Raw genomic sequence first — 17,500 nt, forward strand, 5'->3', positions numbered from 1 at the left:
ATCATTCAACACTTTCACCTCACACACACATAATCACTGTTTTTGCAGAGGTGCTCAGAACACAACAGTTTAGAAGCATATACGTATAAAGATGCACAACATATCCCTCCAAAATGCTAATGTCCCAAAACCCCTCCTTCAGAGTGCAGGCATTGTACTTCCCATTTCCAGGACTCAAGTCAAAGATATATATATATATATATATATATATATATATATATATATATATATATATATATATATATATATATATATATATATAATATATATATACGATAATACTAACAGTAATATCAAAAGTACATAGGCTCAGAGAAAGACAAATTTTAGAAAATATTAAAACAATTCTTTTATTCTTCAAGAGTAGCAAGAAACACAATTTCTAATTTAACTTTCATAAAAAAATAAAATCCCTGTTGATGCTCAAGAACTCAACTCAGTTTTTCAGAATTCGAAAATAACCAGCCAAATATAATGTTTCATATCGTGTTTTGTGTCTGAGAGACGAGCTACCTTGATACAGTATTTTTGTAATACATATGAGTAAATTGGTCTATAAAAGAGAATATACATTCTCTGTCATTCACTGTTATACAACATAATTTGTAAAGACACATACGTAATGGCAGCTGATAGAAAAAGTTATATAGGGGGCACTGCCCAGAAACCCTCTCCAGATAAATTCCAGGTAAGATATAGTCACTAAAATATGCTCAATAGTGTCCTCAATGACAGCCAATATGACAGTATTATTACTATGTAACACAATATTATACTCGGTAACAGCTTAGAAAACCTCATAGTGTAGAGGACACTTCTCAGTGACTTGCGGAAACCCACATGGGAACAGAAACGGTGTAAAAAAGTGACTATTTTTTTCTTGTTCTGAGATCGTGTTTACTGTTGAAGGCCTCAGGTGGAATCTAAATATACACTTAATAAGACCTAAAATGGAGATCGAAATATATACAGCCACTTTCGATACTTCGTTTCTGTCTCCATCCTGGTTTCTTCATCTCAGACACTATTACACTTGCTGACATATTAAAAAAATCATGTTATACCTAATGACTCCATACAGAATGTTAAACTCGCTGAAAGCTGATGAAATAATATTACACCTGACAAACAATAACAATTTTAACACATTTCGAAATGCACATTAAAGCTACTGACATGTTGTTGACCTTGTGTCATATGGTTCTAAATCATGAAAATAAATAGAACAAATTACCAGTTTTCTCATAATGGTTAAACTTGCAATTCACAGCCTTCATAAGAGTGTCACGATAAAGCGAAGATTATTATTATTATTATTATTATTATTATTATTATTATTATTATTATTTAATTCATTTGAAAGTATCTGGGGAATGATTCAAGGAAGAGGAGGACAGCTCTAATTCTTTAAATCATCACCTTTTTCCCTCACAAGCGTCTATGCACCTTCCCTTTCAAGGATTGAATCAGGAAATGGGTGGGTTTAGAGTCTTTGTGCAGTATTTGATACATTATTTCTTTTCCTCTCACACTCCTATGTGTAGACCTGACCACCAACCAATTGCGCCACAACGCCTACACTAGCAACATCGACTTGGAGGACATCATTGAGGAAGACGAAGAAACTATGGGAGAACATGGTAAGATCTCTCCCTGCTTTTGTTCTTTGGCCTCTAGTGGAGTTTTGATGTCCTAACAAATGTAGTTCACTAAGTTACGAAAGTCATCGCTACTTCTTATGTATATCGGGTAACTACTTCGTTGAGGCTTATGGTGGCCGACTTTCATTGGTTTATTTGCAACATACACTACAATGAAATTATCGTTGTGTGGATCCAAATGGCAAATTACTTGCAGTAGTCAAGAAAAGACAACTTTTCGCACTGTGTAGAACTTGATGAAGTCACCGTGACAGGGTGACGCTCTAACACAGAGCGAAACGTTGTCCCAGTAACCTCTTGTTCTGCAGCATGTGTTCACTTCAACATAGCTTGAGTATTAACTTAAGTGGTTATAATCATGACCAGAATTTTTAAAGACGTGGACCGGTAAGCCAGCTGAGGGTCATCATATGGCTAAGACCCGCGTCAGAAAACACTTAACCTGTTTCCTGACAAACCTTACCTAACCTAATAGCTTGTGTTGATCCTACAGTACTTGAAAGTCAAAAATAATTATACTGTACTACTGAGTACAACTCATCACTATTAGTAATATTGTTTCTTTGTAGCAGCCACATCAGTGATGGATGAAGATGCTTGTAATATATCTCACACAAGACAAGTCAGGTTGCCAAGTCCAGCAAGTTATATCCTCTAGTTGACTCAGACACAACCACTTTTGAAGGCAGGCCTGAACATTTACAGAAATTGGGTAGACTCAAGAATTCCTGTCATTTTTTTTTCGAAACGCATGGTTAAAGTTAAAATTTCCCATTTAAAACTATATTTTCATATCTAAATGCCTTAGAAATATGATTATTATAGGTCACCCTTTGAGTACCCTAAAAACACATTCATCATTGCCTCTTTAAAAGTAACTTTGGTAATTTAAAAGTGGAATTAAATCAGGATTAGTTTTAAGGTTACACTTATCAGTAAGGAATTTGTCAGATATAAATTCCTTGAATTACATTTGATAAAGCCCTCCCGATTTTGAGTTTTTATTTGTTTTCAGCATTGCCGTCATATTTTGCTCTATGAACTTTTTTCATATTTGTATACAAATATTGTCATGCAAAATAACCAGTGAAAAAATAGTGAATTTCCAAGAGCCTTCGTGCTTTCTCTCATTATCAAGGATTTATGTGAGAAATCACAAAATCACTTTGAACTTCACTAGTTTTGCTCTGTGTTTGATTATTTTGCATATTATAATATCACCCATTCACTGTGATCTTATTGCACATCTAGTCATGTGCTGTATCTCACAATTAGCAGACGGAGGATCGAGCCTCCACGACTCTTTATGCCGAATGACCCATACGAGTTTACAGCTTCAGAAAATAAATATGTATGACAAGCATATTTCGTCCACTGGTCTATTAGCAAATAAGCCAATTAAAGAATAATGTAGGCCACCAAAATCTGCCCCTCACAGCTGTCCCTTCAGAATCACAAAACACACAAGTCTATGAGAAAAGAAATTACATTTCATGTGTCCTCAGTTTAGGAATATAGACTTTTTGTGTGTCGATATTTTATCGAGACGTTTCTCCACGAATGGCTTTTTCAGTCCTGATGAAGCCAGCACTGGCGAAACGATTCCTAAGATAATCTTAACATTGCACATGTGTTTGATTTGATATTTGTAGCTATTTTTTACCATCTCTTACTCAGTACGAACTTCTGTGTCATGCATACGATGCCAATTTTGCCCCTCTGAAAACCTCTTAGTGTCTATTTTGCCTTGATATTTGTTTCTTCATATATGTATGTGTATATATATATATATATATATATATATATATATATATATATATATATATATATATATATATATATATATAATTTATATATATATATATATAATTTATATTTATTCATGAGATACTTTGCTGGCCGTCCCTCAGTTTATTTTAAGATAGTTTATATAGATGCTCCCTCTCGCTGCTCTGTTGTACAACCCACCTCTCCCATCACCAAATAGTTCAGCAGGTCTTAGTTTTCTCTCCTCACCCTCATTGACTCCCAGTATTTCCTAAAATACTGCTAGATAAGTTATTCAGAGCTCTAACTTGAAGAATTTTATTTAATGAATAAAAATCACAGTTATATACAACACTTTACAACTTACCGCTGGAAAGGAGATAAATCTTTAGACTAAGTTTCGGTTCATTCTGAACAATTAAATTACAACAGAGTTCTTATTTGATAATGTATCAATATCAATCGAAATGTCGCCAATTTCTGGATAAGTTGTGAATTAATTAAATTGTATAATATCTAAATTTCGAGTAACTTTTTAAAGTTGGGTTTAAGAGGCACGTAAGTTCCCCCGTCTACTAACATGTTCATTTTTCCACTATAATGTACCTTGTCCATAATTACTAACGCATTTGCTTTGTTTTGTAAGGTGAAATCTAGGATCTTTCCTTATGCGTTAGTAATTATAGACAAGATAGATTATAGTGGAAAAATGAACATGTTATTAGAATTGGGGGGATTTACGTGCCTTTTAAAGTCTATTGACCAGACGAAGGTCATTAAGGCTACACATGATCTGTTCACCACTTGTTATGGATATTATTCCTTAAATAAAAATCAGAGTAAACAGTGTATATAAACAGATACACACTTCATCAAGTCACTGTTTCTAATTTTTTTTATATTATGTTACATACAAGATATTAAAATATTATCATTAAATAACAAATATTTTTTCGTTTAAATAAATTTAATAAAAAACATTTATAAAATATATTCTAATTAGAAAAAACATTGAAATACTGAAGGATTTTTTTATTTCTTTCGTGAATTTTAAAGAAAGACATTTAAAAAAGTAGCATCTTCAATTTTGTATAGAGTTACACATGTGTTTCAACTCTGTACCAGCGTGGAAATGGTGACAAGAGCGTTTAACTAATGCCTCAGTGGATGCTCATCCATCAACCCGTCCTCTTAGCTAATTTTTTTACATACGGTACTTTAAGTTGGTTATTAGGGCAATTTAGTTTAGGTTAAATTATATTCTCTTAAATTTGGATAGATTTTCTTAGGTCATTTACATTATCTTAGATGAGATTATGCCTGACACTGTTAGTTTAAGTCTGATCATATTAGGTTAGATAAGATAAACCTATACTAACCAAATTTAATAAATTATAACGAGAACAAAGTTGCAATAAGTTGAGAATATTTGTCAAAAATCAGAGTAAGAATATAAGGTAAAAGATACCATCACCCTTTAATAAAAACAGTAATGAAAAAAATAATTATAAGCATATAAAATGAGGCATGATATATAGATGAGATAAATAAAATATTGATGCCTTATTTCAAGTAATGAAAAATGGAACAAGAAACTGTATGCCTATATGAATCAAAATGAAAAAAAATATAGAATAATGGGTAAGAACTAGGACGAAGAACAGAGGTAATAGGTGTAGACGGGGTATGTCAGGCGCCATAGATCAGACTGTGGCATACTGGAAATGGGAGTGGAGTGGGCACAATATGACCTAGGTTCTCTGCTGAAGGTGGTGGCACGACATTGAGGGCAAGTGGCTAAATAGGTAGGCAGTCAGTCTTCATAGTCCTGAAGAATCAGAGTTAAATCATAGACTCTTAGCTCTCATTAAACATACTGCTTCCTTATTCCCTCAGTGGTTCACAGAAGCCAAATCCTATGGGCCGGGTTAAGCAAAAATTGAGATTAACAGAGAAATAAGATAATGCCATCTGAAGGCTGAAGGTCTCAAAAGACAATGGTTGAATCCATGTCTTTCTTAACTCGGTACAAGTAATCAACGACATGTTAAACAAATACAGTGGAAGGTACAAGATACAATCATTAAAACAATATCTCGGAGAACATCCTACTCGCTCAGGAAAGCAGAAGGATTGAAATAATGATCCTCTCTTAGCCAGGTCACAAGGTAAAGGTGGAAAGTAACTGAAGGGAATTGAATCCTCCACATCATAAGGCGAATCACCTCAGTGAGGTTAGGAACCTGAATTACAGGTAGTGCAGAATCCTGGTTCGACCAGAGTAATGGTGAACAAAACTACTGTAGGAACTCGCATGTATTCACTATACTGTAAATGAACTTTGAAAACCACTCTGTATGCTTATTTACACAATAGCTGCAAACTTTAGTAAACAGTTATACTATCCTCCAACAATAATTATGTGTGAATGAAGTTAAGTGATAAGTCACCTTCATTATGGGTGTATAACATGAGGGAATAAACCACCACCAGTGTAAGTGTATTGTGAGTGCAAGAACGAGTTGTAAATCATCACTATTGCGGATGTATAAAGTGAGTACAAGGTCATAAGCATCCCTACTCCAGAGCAACTAATAATACAATATCAAAATCTTTTAGAGTGGCGACTTCTAGGGCAAGGCAAGCTGCATGGTAGGCCGGAAAGTAAGTCATATATGATGCTCCATAGCTGGGCCCAGAGTGGAAGGTTTGTGCTCACCTAAAGTCAGGTATGGCTTGTATTGGGGTTAATGTGTCGGAGAAAGGAGGGGGTGTCTGTACCAGTGTGGGTGTGTGTGTGGGTGTGTGTTTTGGACAGTTAATTCAGGTGGGTATCTGCGATTATTGGGATCAGATCTGAGCTCCTGGCCTCGTGTCTTAACCTGCTGTTCTAGTTTTCATAGTTCATTAACCTTAGCTCCAGGGTTATTTACAAATTTCACAATTTTTTCTAGTGTCTTCACCGTTTTTTAACTAATATGGGTTCCATGCTGGTGCTACATACAGCTAAGCCGAACACACACATATATGTAGGGTCGTGGATGACTCTTTGTTGAAGTTACTGTAAGCTAATCTTTGACTCTTCAACAGCACACTTATTGCAGAAATTATTCAGAAATTTTTGAACTTATTTATAACTCCCTTATTAATGCCATTTTCCTCTTATACGCTTCAGTCATTTCTTCCCTCATTCAACGTCTTACAAGAGAATGTAGGTTAAGGAATTTCAATCTTCATATGGAAGAGCTCTCATTTGACATTTTGACTCTGGTTCTTCCTTACTTTGGATTATTTTTTGGTTCTCTGTTTCTCTCTCCTTCCCTGATTTTCATCACCTTGCATTTGCCGGAATGACGTCCATAGTTTGGCCATTCTTGCAGTCTGTTTAGGTCCTTATATAGCCTTCCCTTTTATTCACCAGTATTTAATCTCATTAACTTCATATCATGTGGAAACATGGTTGCCTAAAACTTGATCTTGTCAGGCATGATTGCGTTCAGCAGGAACAACACATGCTTGCTGCTCATGTCTGAATGCCTTTCCAGGTGCTAAAATGCTATTCTGATCCTTTTCATTTTTCTTAAATAGCATGTACCTCAAACAACAGGCCAATAGTTCGTTAGCTGTATTACCCTCTGCTTTAATATTGGAATGACATTTGCTTATTTTTCTAGCTTTCCAGACTGTGCCCTGTCTTCATTGACTTGCATATTTTTGCTGTAGGTTCACACATTTCCTCTATCTGCCTCACAACCAAGGAGGCTCCTAGACAGTACCATTGCTTAGCAACTTCTCCACCTCTGTTTCTGATGGGATTATATTATATAGTTTCCGGTTATATATCCGGTGACTACTGATGTACCTTATAACCACTGTTTTTTCGGTCACTATATCTTCTGAATCAGATATTCCCTTCTTCCCAGTTCTCAGTTATTATTTGCCTGTTTCTCCTTTTAAAGTTAGTTTGTTCTTTACTATCATTATCTGTTTGATGAAGTGTTAAACGAATCATAAGTAAGGAATGCACGAACACTAAATAAAACGTGTGTGAAAATTTGATAGAAAAATATGGAAATAGTTGCTAAAAAAAGGGGTAGAAGAGGTTTAGAAAATTTTGATTGACGAAAAGAAGGGAATCTCCTAATAATTGTCAAAAAAGATGATTCTCAACCACCAGAAATTATGCAAGTGCAGAACCACTAAAGAAGCTAACAGTCACTTAATAAAAAATAAAAATATAATCGAGAAATGAATGCAAATATATAAAAAAAAATATTGAAAAAATTTTAATTTTAAAGAATGAATTTAATAAGAGAATCCAGAGATATAGAGAAAATGAAATAACACGAATATCTAGGACACTGCTAATATAATAATCCTTTTGCTCTTATTTATAATTGAGGTGGATATACATAGGATAATTTGTCAGTTTATTTAATGAGCGAGTCATTACATGACCAACACCCCTATTTTAAGGAGTAATGCTTCCACAAAACACCACATAGATATTAAGCATTTTTAAAGAGAATAAAAACTAGTGACGTGAAATGTAAGCATAACCTCCTCACCACCCACTCAAACCTTCGACTCTTGGCCCACCTACAACGTAGTAGACCTTAGGATTTACCTGTTCTTCCTTGTATGTAAATAAGAAAGTGTGGTTATGGTATAACCACACATTGCACATTATTTACATACCGTCGGCTAATTCTATCATTGTCCATCTTTTGTTTTCTTGTACACCCTGAATTACATTGCACCACATCAGTAGTACAGTAATCCCTATTATCATCCCCTGGCGTAGTAAATTCATTGTAACGTAGATACAACTAGATGTAGTCAGTTTTGTAGGGTACAATAATTTTTCACTGGTGATAGAAGGTGATTAATGTTATTTTGACATTTTATTATCCCTCCTGATATATGACTACCCCCTGATTGTACGACAAAGATCATGCCTTGTTACGTTTTGCCTAATTTTGCTGTGTGCCTGTTGTGGAATATGTAATTTTATAGCTATCATGTAGCCCTAGAAGGCGAACTTGCTCGATAGCCGGATAAACGACACTCTGTGGGCATTACATTTTGTCTCATTTAACGCATTGTTGATGTAACAGATACTGCATTGCACGATCTTGTTGATCCAATTTTTTTGCATTAAATTTTTGTGTAAATGAGCTAGAGAATGGCCCGTGGTCCTGATATGGGGCCGGGTGTGTTGAACGTAGTGTGACTGCTTGAATATAAAGGTTAAGTGGTTCAGCTCTGCATGGTGGAGCTCATAGCTGGCCGGGTACCGTCCTGTTGCGGCCGTGCGGTAGTGTAGCCACGACTCCCTTATCCGTTACCGCTAGAGCGCAAACGTACCAACTGCTCCTATGCTGCTAAACAACAAAAAACAGTAATTTGCTCCTACCGTTACGGCTGCTGCTCCTGCTGTTACCGCTGTCGCTACTGCTGCCGCTCTGCCTGCTGTACCGCTTACCATGCATGGAGTAAGCATAGTGACACAGGCCTTTTCTTAACTAGACCTCTTCTTCTCGGTGCTAGTCCCGCCACCAGTCCAGCTCACCCTCGAGCGTCAGCTCAACAAGAGTATCCTCATTGGATGGAACCCTCCTCCGGACGCGCCTCCAGGATCCATTGAGTCCTACCACGTGTACGTCAATGGACTTCTTAAGACCACTGTGCGGGCGACTGAGAGAACCAGGGCGCTAGTTGAAGGAGTTGACTCCACGAAGGTAAGTGAGAAATCTCATGTTTTTTTTAGTAATTTCTATACAATATGAGGTATATTTATTTACGAAATACTCTGCCTGTGTTGAAAACTTCATCATTATTATTTATGGAGAAACGCTAAGTATAATGCGCGTGTATAATGCTAATGTTTAACGGAGTGAACTGGTAAGGTTTGGTTAGGTAAAGTGAGTTTTGTCAGAAAACAGAAGAAATTTTTCCTGATGCAGGTCTTAGTCATGTGGCCAGCAGCTGGAGCTTTTGGTCATCTAACCAAGGCCTTCTGCTGGCTTACCGGCCTACCCCTTTAAAATTTATGGTCGGACCGGTAAGCCAGTGGAAGGCCTCGGTCAGATGACCAAAAGCTCCAGTTTTGGGTCATCATTTGACTAAGCCCAGCGTCAGGAAAAACTTGTCCTCCTCCCTGATAAACCTTACCTGACCTGACCTACAATATTGTTATGAGTTATCAAGTCACTGACAGTGGCTTCGAGGGAACATAAACTAGAGTTTATCACTATTTCACGAAATCGTAATAACAGTATTGCAAGCAAACCACTCGCCATGGGTTCAGTCTCTACCCGTTCCGTGGTTTAGCACAGTCGTGTCGGGGTGAGAGTCATCCATGAAAACATGCATTTGCATTTCTGGATGAATCTTAGCCTGCGTGGTAGTGGTTACAGCTCTGGCCTGCTAGTTATGCCACTTACCGTATTTTCTGGCATATAAGGCGCGCCTTTTATCCCACCCTGTACCTTATATGCTCAGGGTAAGGGTTAAGGGTAGGCTTTAGGCTACTGTTTAGCTTAAAGTACTGTAATTAGCCCTTGAATACGTGCGCCTTATATGCCGGAAAATGCGCTAGGTTCAATGTATAAATGCTGCTGCTTCATCTCGTGCTCCTTGTTGCTATTTTGATCCGCAAACTCTGGCGTGACCTCCTGGGCAAATATCAACATGCCAAATATAAACTACCTCATATACTATTTTTGTCCTGTGGAGATCAATGGCTGGAAGAGCAAATAAGGTTTGACCTCCAGTGTCCCTTGAGTTTTTTTTTTTTTGGGGGGGGGGGAGAAGGAATATTATGACTGAAGAAGAAAAAATCACAATATCATTGGACCGAAACGTCGTCATGAGCTTTTCTCTATGTGCTGGTTAATGTTTCATGAATTTGTATTTAGGCTCTATTTGCTAATAATTTTACAAAAAACAATCTCGTCAAAGATATACTTCAAGATGATTTAATGTCACTTAAAAATTAATTGGAACTGAGGCAGTATGTAAAAAAAAAAACTTACAGTTAATAACAAATACAATTTTGAAATATGAAATACGATTATTTCCCTAGGTTCCCTGAATTAAGCTTGAATAACTTCCCCTCCCACCCCCCTACAGGCGCTGTATACTCCCTACGAGTTTAGCGATTCCCCATAATAATCCTATATTCAAATTAATAAATCTACAATGTTCCTTACAATAATAATAATAATAATAATAATAATAATAATAATAATAATAATAATAATGAGCTTCAAGTGCTCGCCTGACCTACAGGTCAAGTTTCTTCTAAATATAACTCTCTAATACTATTTTTTGGTCACACGGACATAATCGATTTTTAACTGCAATTACAAGCTGACTTGTTTTCTCGGGAAAGAAAAGATTTTGACTCGCAATTGGGGGGGGGGGGATGGATGTGGAAGGCATTCAGGTTTAATTCAGGGAACTGGAGCGCAGATCTAATTCCCTAGATCAAGAGCCCATCACCAACTTCAAAAAACCTTCTTTGAGGGGCCTTGCAATTAAAAATAATGAAACACGACGATGCAATGCGTAATGGAGTGATTTGCTTGTGACGTGGGATGTCTGTGTTTACGTTTTGTGTTGCTGCTCACTCTTTCTCCTTGTGTTCGGTGTTTGAGTTAGGCGAGTCAGGCAGTTGGTGACATTTACATTGCATCGTCATCCCAAATCTTCGCTGTATTGGACTGTGGACACCACTGGTTGGTAAAACGTTATCCACGATAAAAATTCCAAACTGTTCCACGGATGTCTAATTCATCATTCATCATCAACGTTGTTAGTGCATTGTTTCTCATGTTGGTACTGAATATCGTGGTCGTTTAATAATTGTGCAGCTTCGAGAGTTAACATTTAATAAATGAATGTCTGATACATCAACTATGACTATTGTATTTACCGCTAGTATGTCTAATGAGTTCGTGCATAACTCGGATCCAGACACACACTCCTCACTTGTTGGAGTCAGTGGGTTCGAACATACTAAGGTACACATACTGTTTTTAAAACTTAAGATAATAATCACATTAATGATATTCAATACCATCAATCAATACTATTGTCTCTCACTCCACCGTTTTCCTGGGCATAATGGCGATAACATGTCTAATCGTTACCCTGGTGTATCGAGATGCTTACAGAAGGCAGGTGGTAACATGGCCCCGGCCACCTAAGGTTGAATTTACTTCCCTTCTGCTCGAATTAGCAAAGGTAATTCTAGACTAGACCAGGAAGCAGCGTGCTTTTGTCAAGGAGTATGACAGAGTGAATAAGAAGAGATTATAATCTTATTAGTGGTGAGAGTTTAATTATTTAAAAAATCAATATCATTAGTATCACTTTATGAATTTGTTGAATCGTTCAAGAATCAGGCTCCAGATTTTTAGTGGCAGGTCGAGCAATTGGCTGCACTTGTTTACACAGACTTGCGTGGGAAAGCGTAATAATATACGGCTTGCTGGCGTGACTAATGCTATGTAAACGGTGTTTTTGTGTAAAGGTTATTAAAGTATTCCAGTGAAGTACAGACGTGAGTTTAGATTGAATGAGCACTAAGCAGGACAGTAGTATACGTTATTGTTTGTTTACCTTGTGAGTGCTGACTCAGTCTCGTGGAGAATGTCACATTACTTTCGCTAGAATAATTCTCAACTAACCCGAAGTTTTACAGAGAAAACTATAGACGGTGTTTTTGTCCACCCTTGAAAATTTCCAAGTCACAATTGAGAGAGAAAAACAGCTGAAACCAGAGGACGATTCGGTCAAGGAAACGTCGTCAGAAACTCACGTCTAAATTGTGGATCAGATGTGAATCCATTTCATACTCATTGTTTCAAGTCTTGAGCTTCACACTCACCCTGCTGAAGAGGACCTCAGAAGGAAGGTCGAAATATATAGATTAATCATCAATCTTCTAAGTTTCTGTTACCATATGGATTATTATTGATCACTAAATGTTCACTACACTTTAGATATTCATAACTATCTAGTGTAATACAGTTGTCAGACTGAAATCAGTCGTTGCCATTATCAATATTAACTGACTCCGGTATTCCTTGAATTCTTCGCAAAAGAAAGATATTGATTGATTTGTTAATCGACTTTGTATTCATTGTTAAAATATAGCTAAACAGAATCAGGTGACAGTAAGTTTTCCCCAAATTCTTATATTGTTACATGACTAAAACTCCTGTCTGTCTGTCTGTCTGTCTGTCTGTCTGTCTGTCTGTCTGTCTGTCTGTCTGTCTGTCTGTCTGTCTGTCTGTCTCTCTCTCTCTCTCTCTCTGTCTGTCTCTCTCTCTGTCTGTCTCTCTCTCTGTCTGTCTCTCTCTGTGTCTCTCTCTCTCTCTGTCTCTCTCTCTCTCTGTCTCTCTCTCTCTCTCTCTCTCTCTCTCTGTCTCTCTGTCTCTCTCTCTCTCTCTCTCTCTCTCTTACACAGGGTTTGACAAGGTTAGGTTAAGGATCCCTAGCTTTGTTGACAAGCTATTTACAGTTTAAGGATTCCTAACTTTATTGGCAATCTCTCTCTCTCTTTCATTGATAATAGTCAATGCAAATTTAACTGCAATATATTTTAAATTAAAGAAGAGGAAACATTTGCATTGGCTCGTACGCCAGTCCATGATGGTCATGAAGGACTCTGCCGCAGTTCAGCTCCCAAGTCTCCTGGTTATTCCTTAATGGAAAGTGTATTTAGCTATAGCACAGTCAGTGTCTGTAAGGCATTAGGATATTGTTCGTTTTGAGGAAATCTTAATTTCAGCATAAGCAGAGCAAAAAACGAATAAAATAAGAATCCAAGAGGGCTGGACGTCTGCCCATTCTTTGACTGGTTTAGCTTAGATTTAAACGGTGTGCTGTTGGGAATAGGTCTGGGCAGCAGGGGTCAATGCACCCCGCTGCCCAGGAAGACTCCAGGAGTCTGTGTTACTTATAAAAGATATTACATGTTTCTTTGGTCATTGGCTTCAGTTTTAAAGGAACATCTCTGTCTCTCTCCCTCGTTCTCGCTCTCTCGATCTCTTCATTATTCACGCTCTCGACAGAAACCACATGAATTCTTTCTTTTACAAAGGTAACATCTGTGCAAAAAAACTCCACTAAAAGGATTTCTTTGTAATTTGGTTGCGTTTAGACGTTTTGTTGCATAATTATGACAACAAATGTGACATTGAAACTCGTTCCTCATCAAAACCCCACAACAAAACTCACGACCTACGCCAAATACCCTCGTAATACACAAACCTATAAACTCTAATCTCCCTCTACCTTTCTACCCTTGAAGGGAAGAGGGCTGTTTCTACTTCCTCTCTCTCACTCTCCATTTTTACTCTTCCTATCCACAGCTTCACCGCATCAGTGTACGGTCGGTGACACCAAACCGGCGTACGTCGCGCGACGCGGCGTGTACGATGGTGATCGGTAAGGACGCTCCGTTGGGTCCTACAAGCGTCAAGGCTACGTCCATTACCTCCACCTCGGCTGTCATCTCCTGGCTACCGTCAAATTCCAACTTCCAGCATACTGTGTGCGTCAACAATGTCGAAGTTCGCACCGTCAAGCCGGGCGTATATCGCCACACCATCACTGGTAAGTGTATTATTATTATTATTATTATTATTATTATTATTATTATTATTATTATTATTATTATTAGCTCCTCCACGCGAATAAATTGCTGGTTTACCTCCTCCACACAAATATATTAATTAAAACTAACGTCAACCTGTTCATGGAGAAAATAAATATTACCAGATCAAAGTGCAGTTTTAATTACACATTAATAATAACAATAATAATAATAATAATAATAGTGATAATATCGATAATATCTTTAGGTTCTGAACGATATACGGCTTATGTTGATTTTATGATGGTATCAAATAAATTTATATACAATACCGACAGGTTGGTAGGTAAGACACACAGGCAACAGTTAGGCAACTTTATTCCGAAACGTTTCGCCTACACAGTAGGCTTCTTCAGTCGAATACAGAAAGTAGGCAGGAACAGTAGAGATGTGAAGACGATGTAATCAGTCCATCACCCTTGAAGTCGTAGATTTGAGGTTATCAGTCCCTCGAGGCTGAAGGATTGACAATCTCAAATCTACGACTTCAACATCTTCACATCTCTACTGTTCCTGCCTACTTTCTGTATTAGACTGAAGAAGCCTACTGTGTAGGCGAAACGTTCCGGAATAAAGTTGCCTAACTGTTGCCTGTGTGTCTTACCTACCATCAAATAAATTACAAGCATAGGAATTTAATAATATATCTGGTTCTTAATTATATGACTGATGAGGTAGTTGTTCAAGAATAAATTGTTTGTGGTTCTGAAGTTTAAATTATTCTTACCCGTATATTATTTGTTATTGCTATATTGTTCATTTCCACTCACCTTTGTGTCTCAAGCAATATATTTTGTAGCTCGTTATATTCACTCCCTATATCACCGCCTCTGCTGACCACCAGCACAACACACTCAACACTTTACATTATATATTTGCACTGATAAAGTCACTGGATGGCGAAACGTCTACAAAAGGTACCAAGATGTTGCACATGTGTCTAATTCTTTAACATACTCTATGCCACTCGAGAGAAAATACTGACACGATGGATAAAGACAAATAGTGTAATGTGATCCTTCATTGACAACGTTTCGCCTGCACAGTGGACTTCATCGAGTCAAAAACATCGGGCTTTATCAGAATGGATCTATTGGTGACTGGATGAAGCTCACTTTTTGGGCGAAGCTGTGTCAGTAAAGGATCGCATTATACTGAACCTTTGTGTTCATCTACTGCCACAACAACCATCACCAGTATCACCACTAACACACATCACAACAACCAACAATCAACACCTCACCACCACCACCTGCCTTCTCTCTCTCTCTCTCTCTCTCTCTCTCTCTCTCTCTCTCTCTCTCTCTCTCTCTCTCTCTCCCTACAGGACTGTCTCCCAACATTATCTACCCTCTCTCTCTCTCTCTCCCTACAGGACTGTCTCCCAACATCACCTATCCTCTCTCTCTCCCTACAGGACTGTCTCCCAACATTACCTACCCTCTCTCTCTCTCTCTCCCTACAGGACTGTCTCCCAACACCACCTACCCTCTCTCTCTTTCCCTATAGGACTGTCTCCCAACACCACCTACCCTCTCTCTCTCTCTCTCCCTACAGGACTGTCTCCCAACACCACCTACCGTGTGACCATCAGGGCTAAGAATCTACGAGCCCCCCAGTTTGATGAGAAGGCCACCAGGAACCAAGATCGTCTCTCCACCACCATAGAGTTCAGGACGCTGCCTAAGGGTGAGTACTCGACACATTCCACACCCTAACTACTATGTTTGCTAAATATTCATGTGGGAGAGATCTTTTAAAAAAATGTGGCTTCATGATCCGTCATTAAAATCTCTGCACGATTTTATTAGGATTTTTTTAAAATGGGTAGTGTCTGATTTCTCTCTCGAAAATAGTTCAAGATAATTATGGCAAGAAAACACTTTAGCATTGTTCTGTAATTCAAAGGAGTGTCCGATAGTTTCGTATATATTATTTTGATCATAAGTCACGAAATCATAATAACACGACTACATATAAACCACTCTATCGTGGTTTATTCTGATCATAATTATAGTGAAGTAACAGATTGGTTAGCCATACAGCTCCTGCGAAATGAGCCACGCTTAGCTTGTTCTGAAGAGAGAAGGTAGCTCGAGTTCCTTGGATGAAGAGCTGTCTGTGTCAACACATACGCCCTGAAAGGGAGTATATAACATAAGAAACTGTATCCAAAAACACTCGAGTCAGGACATGCTGTGTAATATCTATTTAATGCTTCCTAATGAGTGGAATTATAACAATCGTTTAAAGGCATAAACAGAAGACACCTGGCTGAGATGCTGTGTCTGGAGAAGTTATTAACTAGCACTTACCTCTTGATAGCTAATGACTGTGTTAGCTAAATTGTATCTTATTTGTAATATTACGAAATCATAAGTTATCAGATATTTACTTAAGACGACAGGCTTATTTTATGAATTTCTCAGTATATGTACACCAAAATCACCTTGATGGTATGTCCTTGAAACCCTGTGGGATGTTTATGGTCATATCTGTCATGGCCATATATGTGCATTTGCCGTGCCTAGTAACTTACCATGTCTAGTAATTCCCTCTCTTCCCCCGGCTGTAATCATTACACCTACAGGTATTTGGTCCACAGACCTAGTCCAGCTCACAGAAACTTCAGACAAGACTGACAATTACTCAGTCGAGCAATCCTAAGAATAGTTGGGCACGAAGATCACTCTCGTACCCAACAGATGATGCATTGATGCAATAGAAGCACACCTTATTATTCACACTCGTCTCAGTACGTGCTGTGGAAGTCAGATTTCCCTGCTCATTAACACAACAAGCGTGTACTAAATGCGCATAATTTTCACGAACCCCACGATAACTACCTATTCTAAAAATTTTGGTTTTCCTGAAAGAAAACAATACAAGTACCCAAACAATGTTACCAAATTAACATTCAACAGCCTTGGGCTCCCAGCGACCTCATGTTAGGCAGGAAACAGCCCTAACTTTTACTACTAAGCTTATCTTCCTTTGTATAAATCTCACACTTTAATATACTGTACTGTACTGATAATGCTTCCATTATACATGACGACCGAACTTTCCTTTAAAGTTTATCGGATATATAAATTACAGGTGATCAAAACTTAAGTATTTCCTAGTATTACTAAAGACATAATTCAAAGACTCGTCAGAATCAGAAAGAAATCAGACGATTTCTGGATGTATTAATTTGTGTATTAAGGAACATGGGATAGACGTGTTTGCTGAGAGAAGTGGACAGGTTCTCAGAACAATGTTAATACTGGCCAAATCATAGTGATGCCATCACAGTACCATTATAGTTACATAGAGAATGAGCTATTTTGAGGCTCGTAAACTAGTCCCACAAATGAGAACGAATGAGCAACATTTAAGGCTCACCACACGCATAAATTAC

The 17,500-nt window shown here is 37.7% G+C and overlaps 1 protein-coding gene across 1 annotated transcript in view; it reads left to right on the forward strand.

Moving 5' to 3' along the window:
* Positions 1 to 17,500, forward strand: part of LOC128701979 (RIMS-binding protein 2) — a gene marked incomplete at its 3' end in the record, with an annotated part of 174,744 nt that overhangs the window by 66,657 nt on the left and 90,587 nt on the right. The window contains 4 exon segments of the mRNA XM_070101419.1: positions 1,562 to 1,640; positions 8,979 to 9,169; positions 13,814 to 14,057; positions 15,655 to 15,786. Coding sequence (XP_069957520.1) covers positions 1,562 to 1,640; positions 8,979 to 9,169; positions 13,814 to 14,057; positions 15,655 to 15,786 — 646 coding nt within the window.

Source organism: Cherax quadricarinatus, chromosome 77, assembly GCF_038502225.1.
Source record: "Cherax quadricarinatus isolate ZL_2023a chromosome 77, ASM3850222v1, whole genome shotgun sequence".
In the NCBI taxonomy this organism is placed as follows: domain Eukaryota; kingdom Metazoa; phylum Arthropoda; class Malacostraca; order Decapoda; family Parastacidae; genus Cherax; species Cherax quadricarinatus.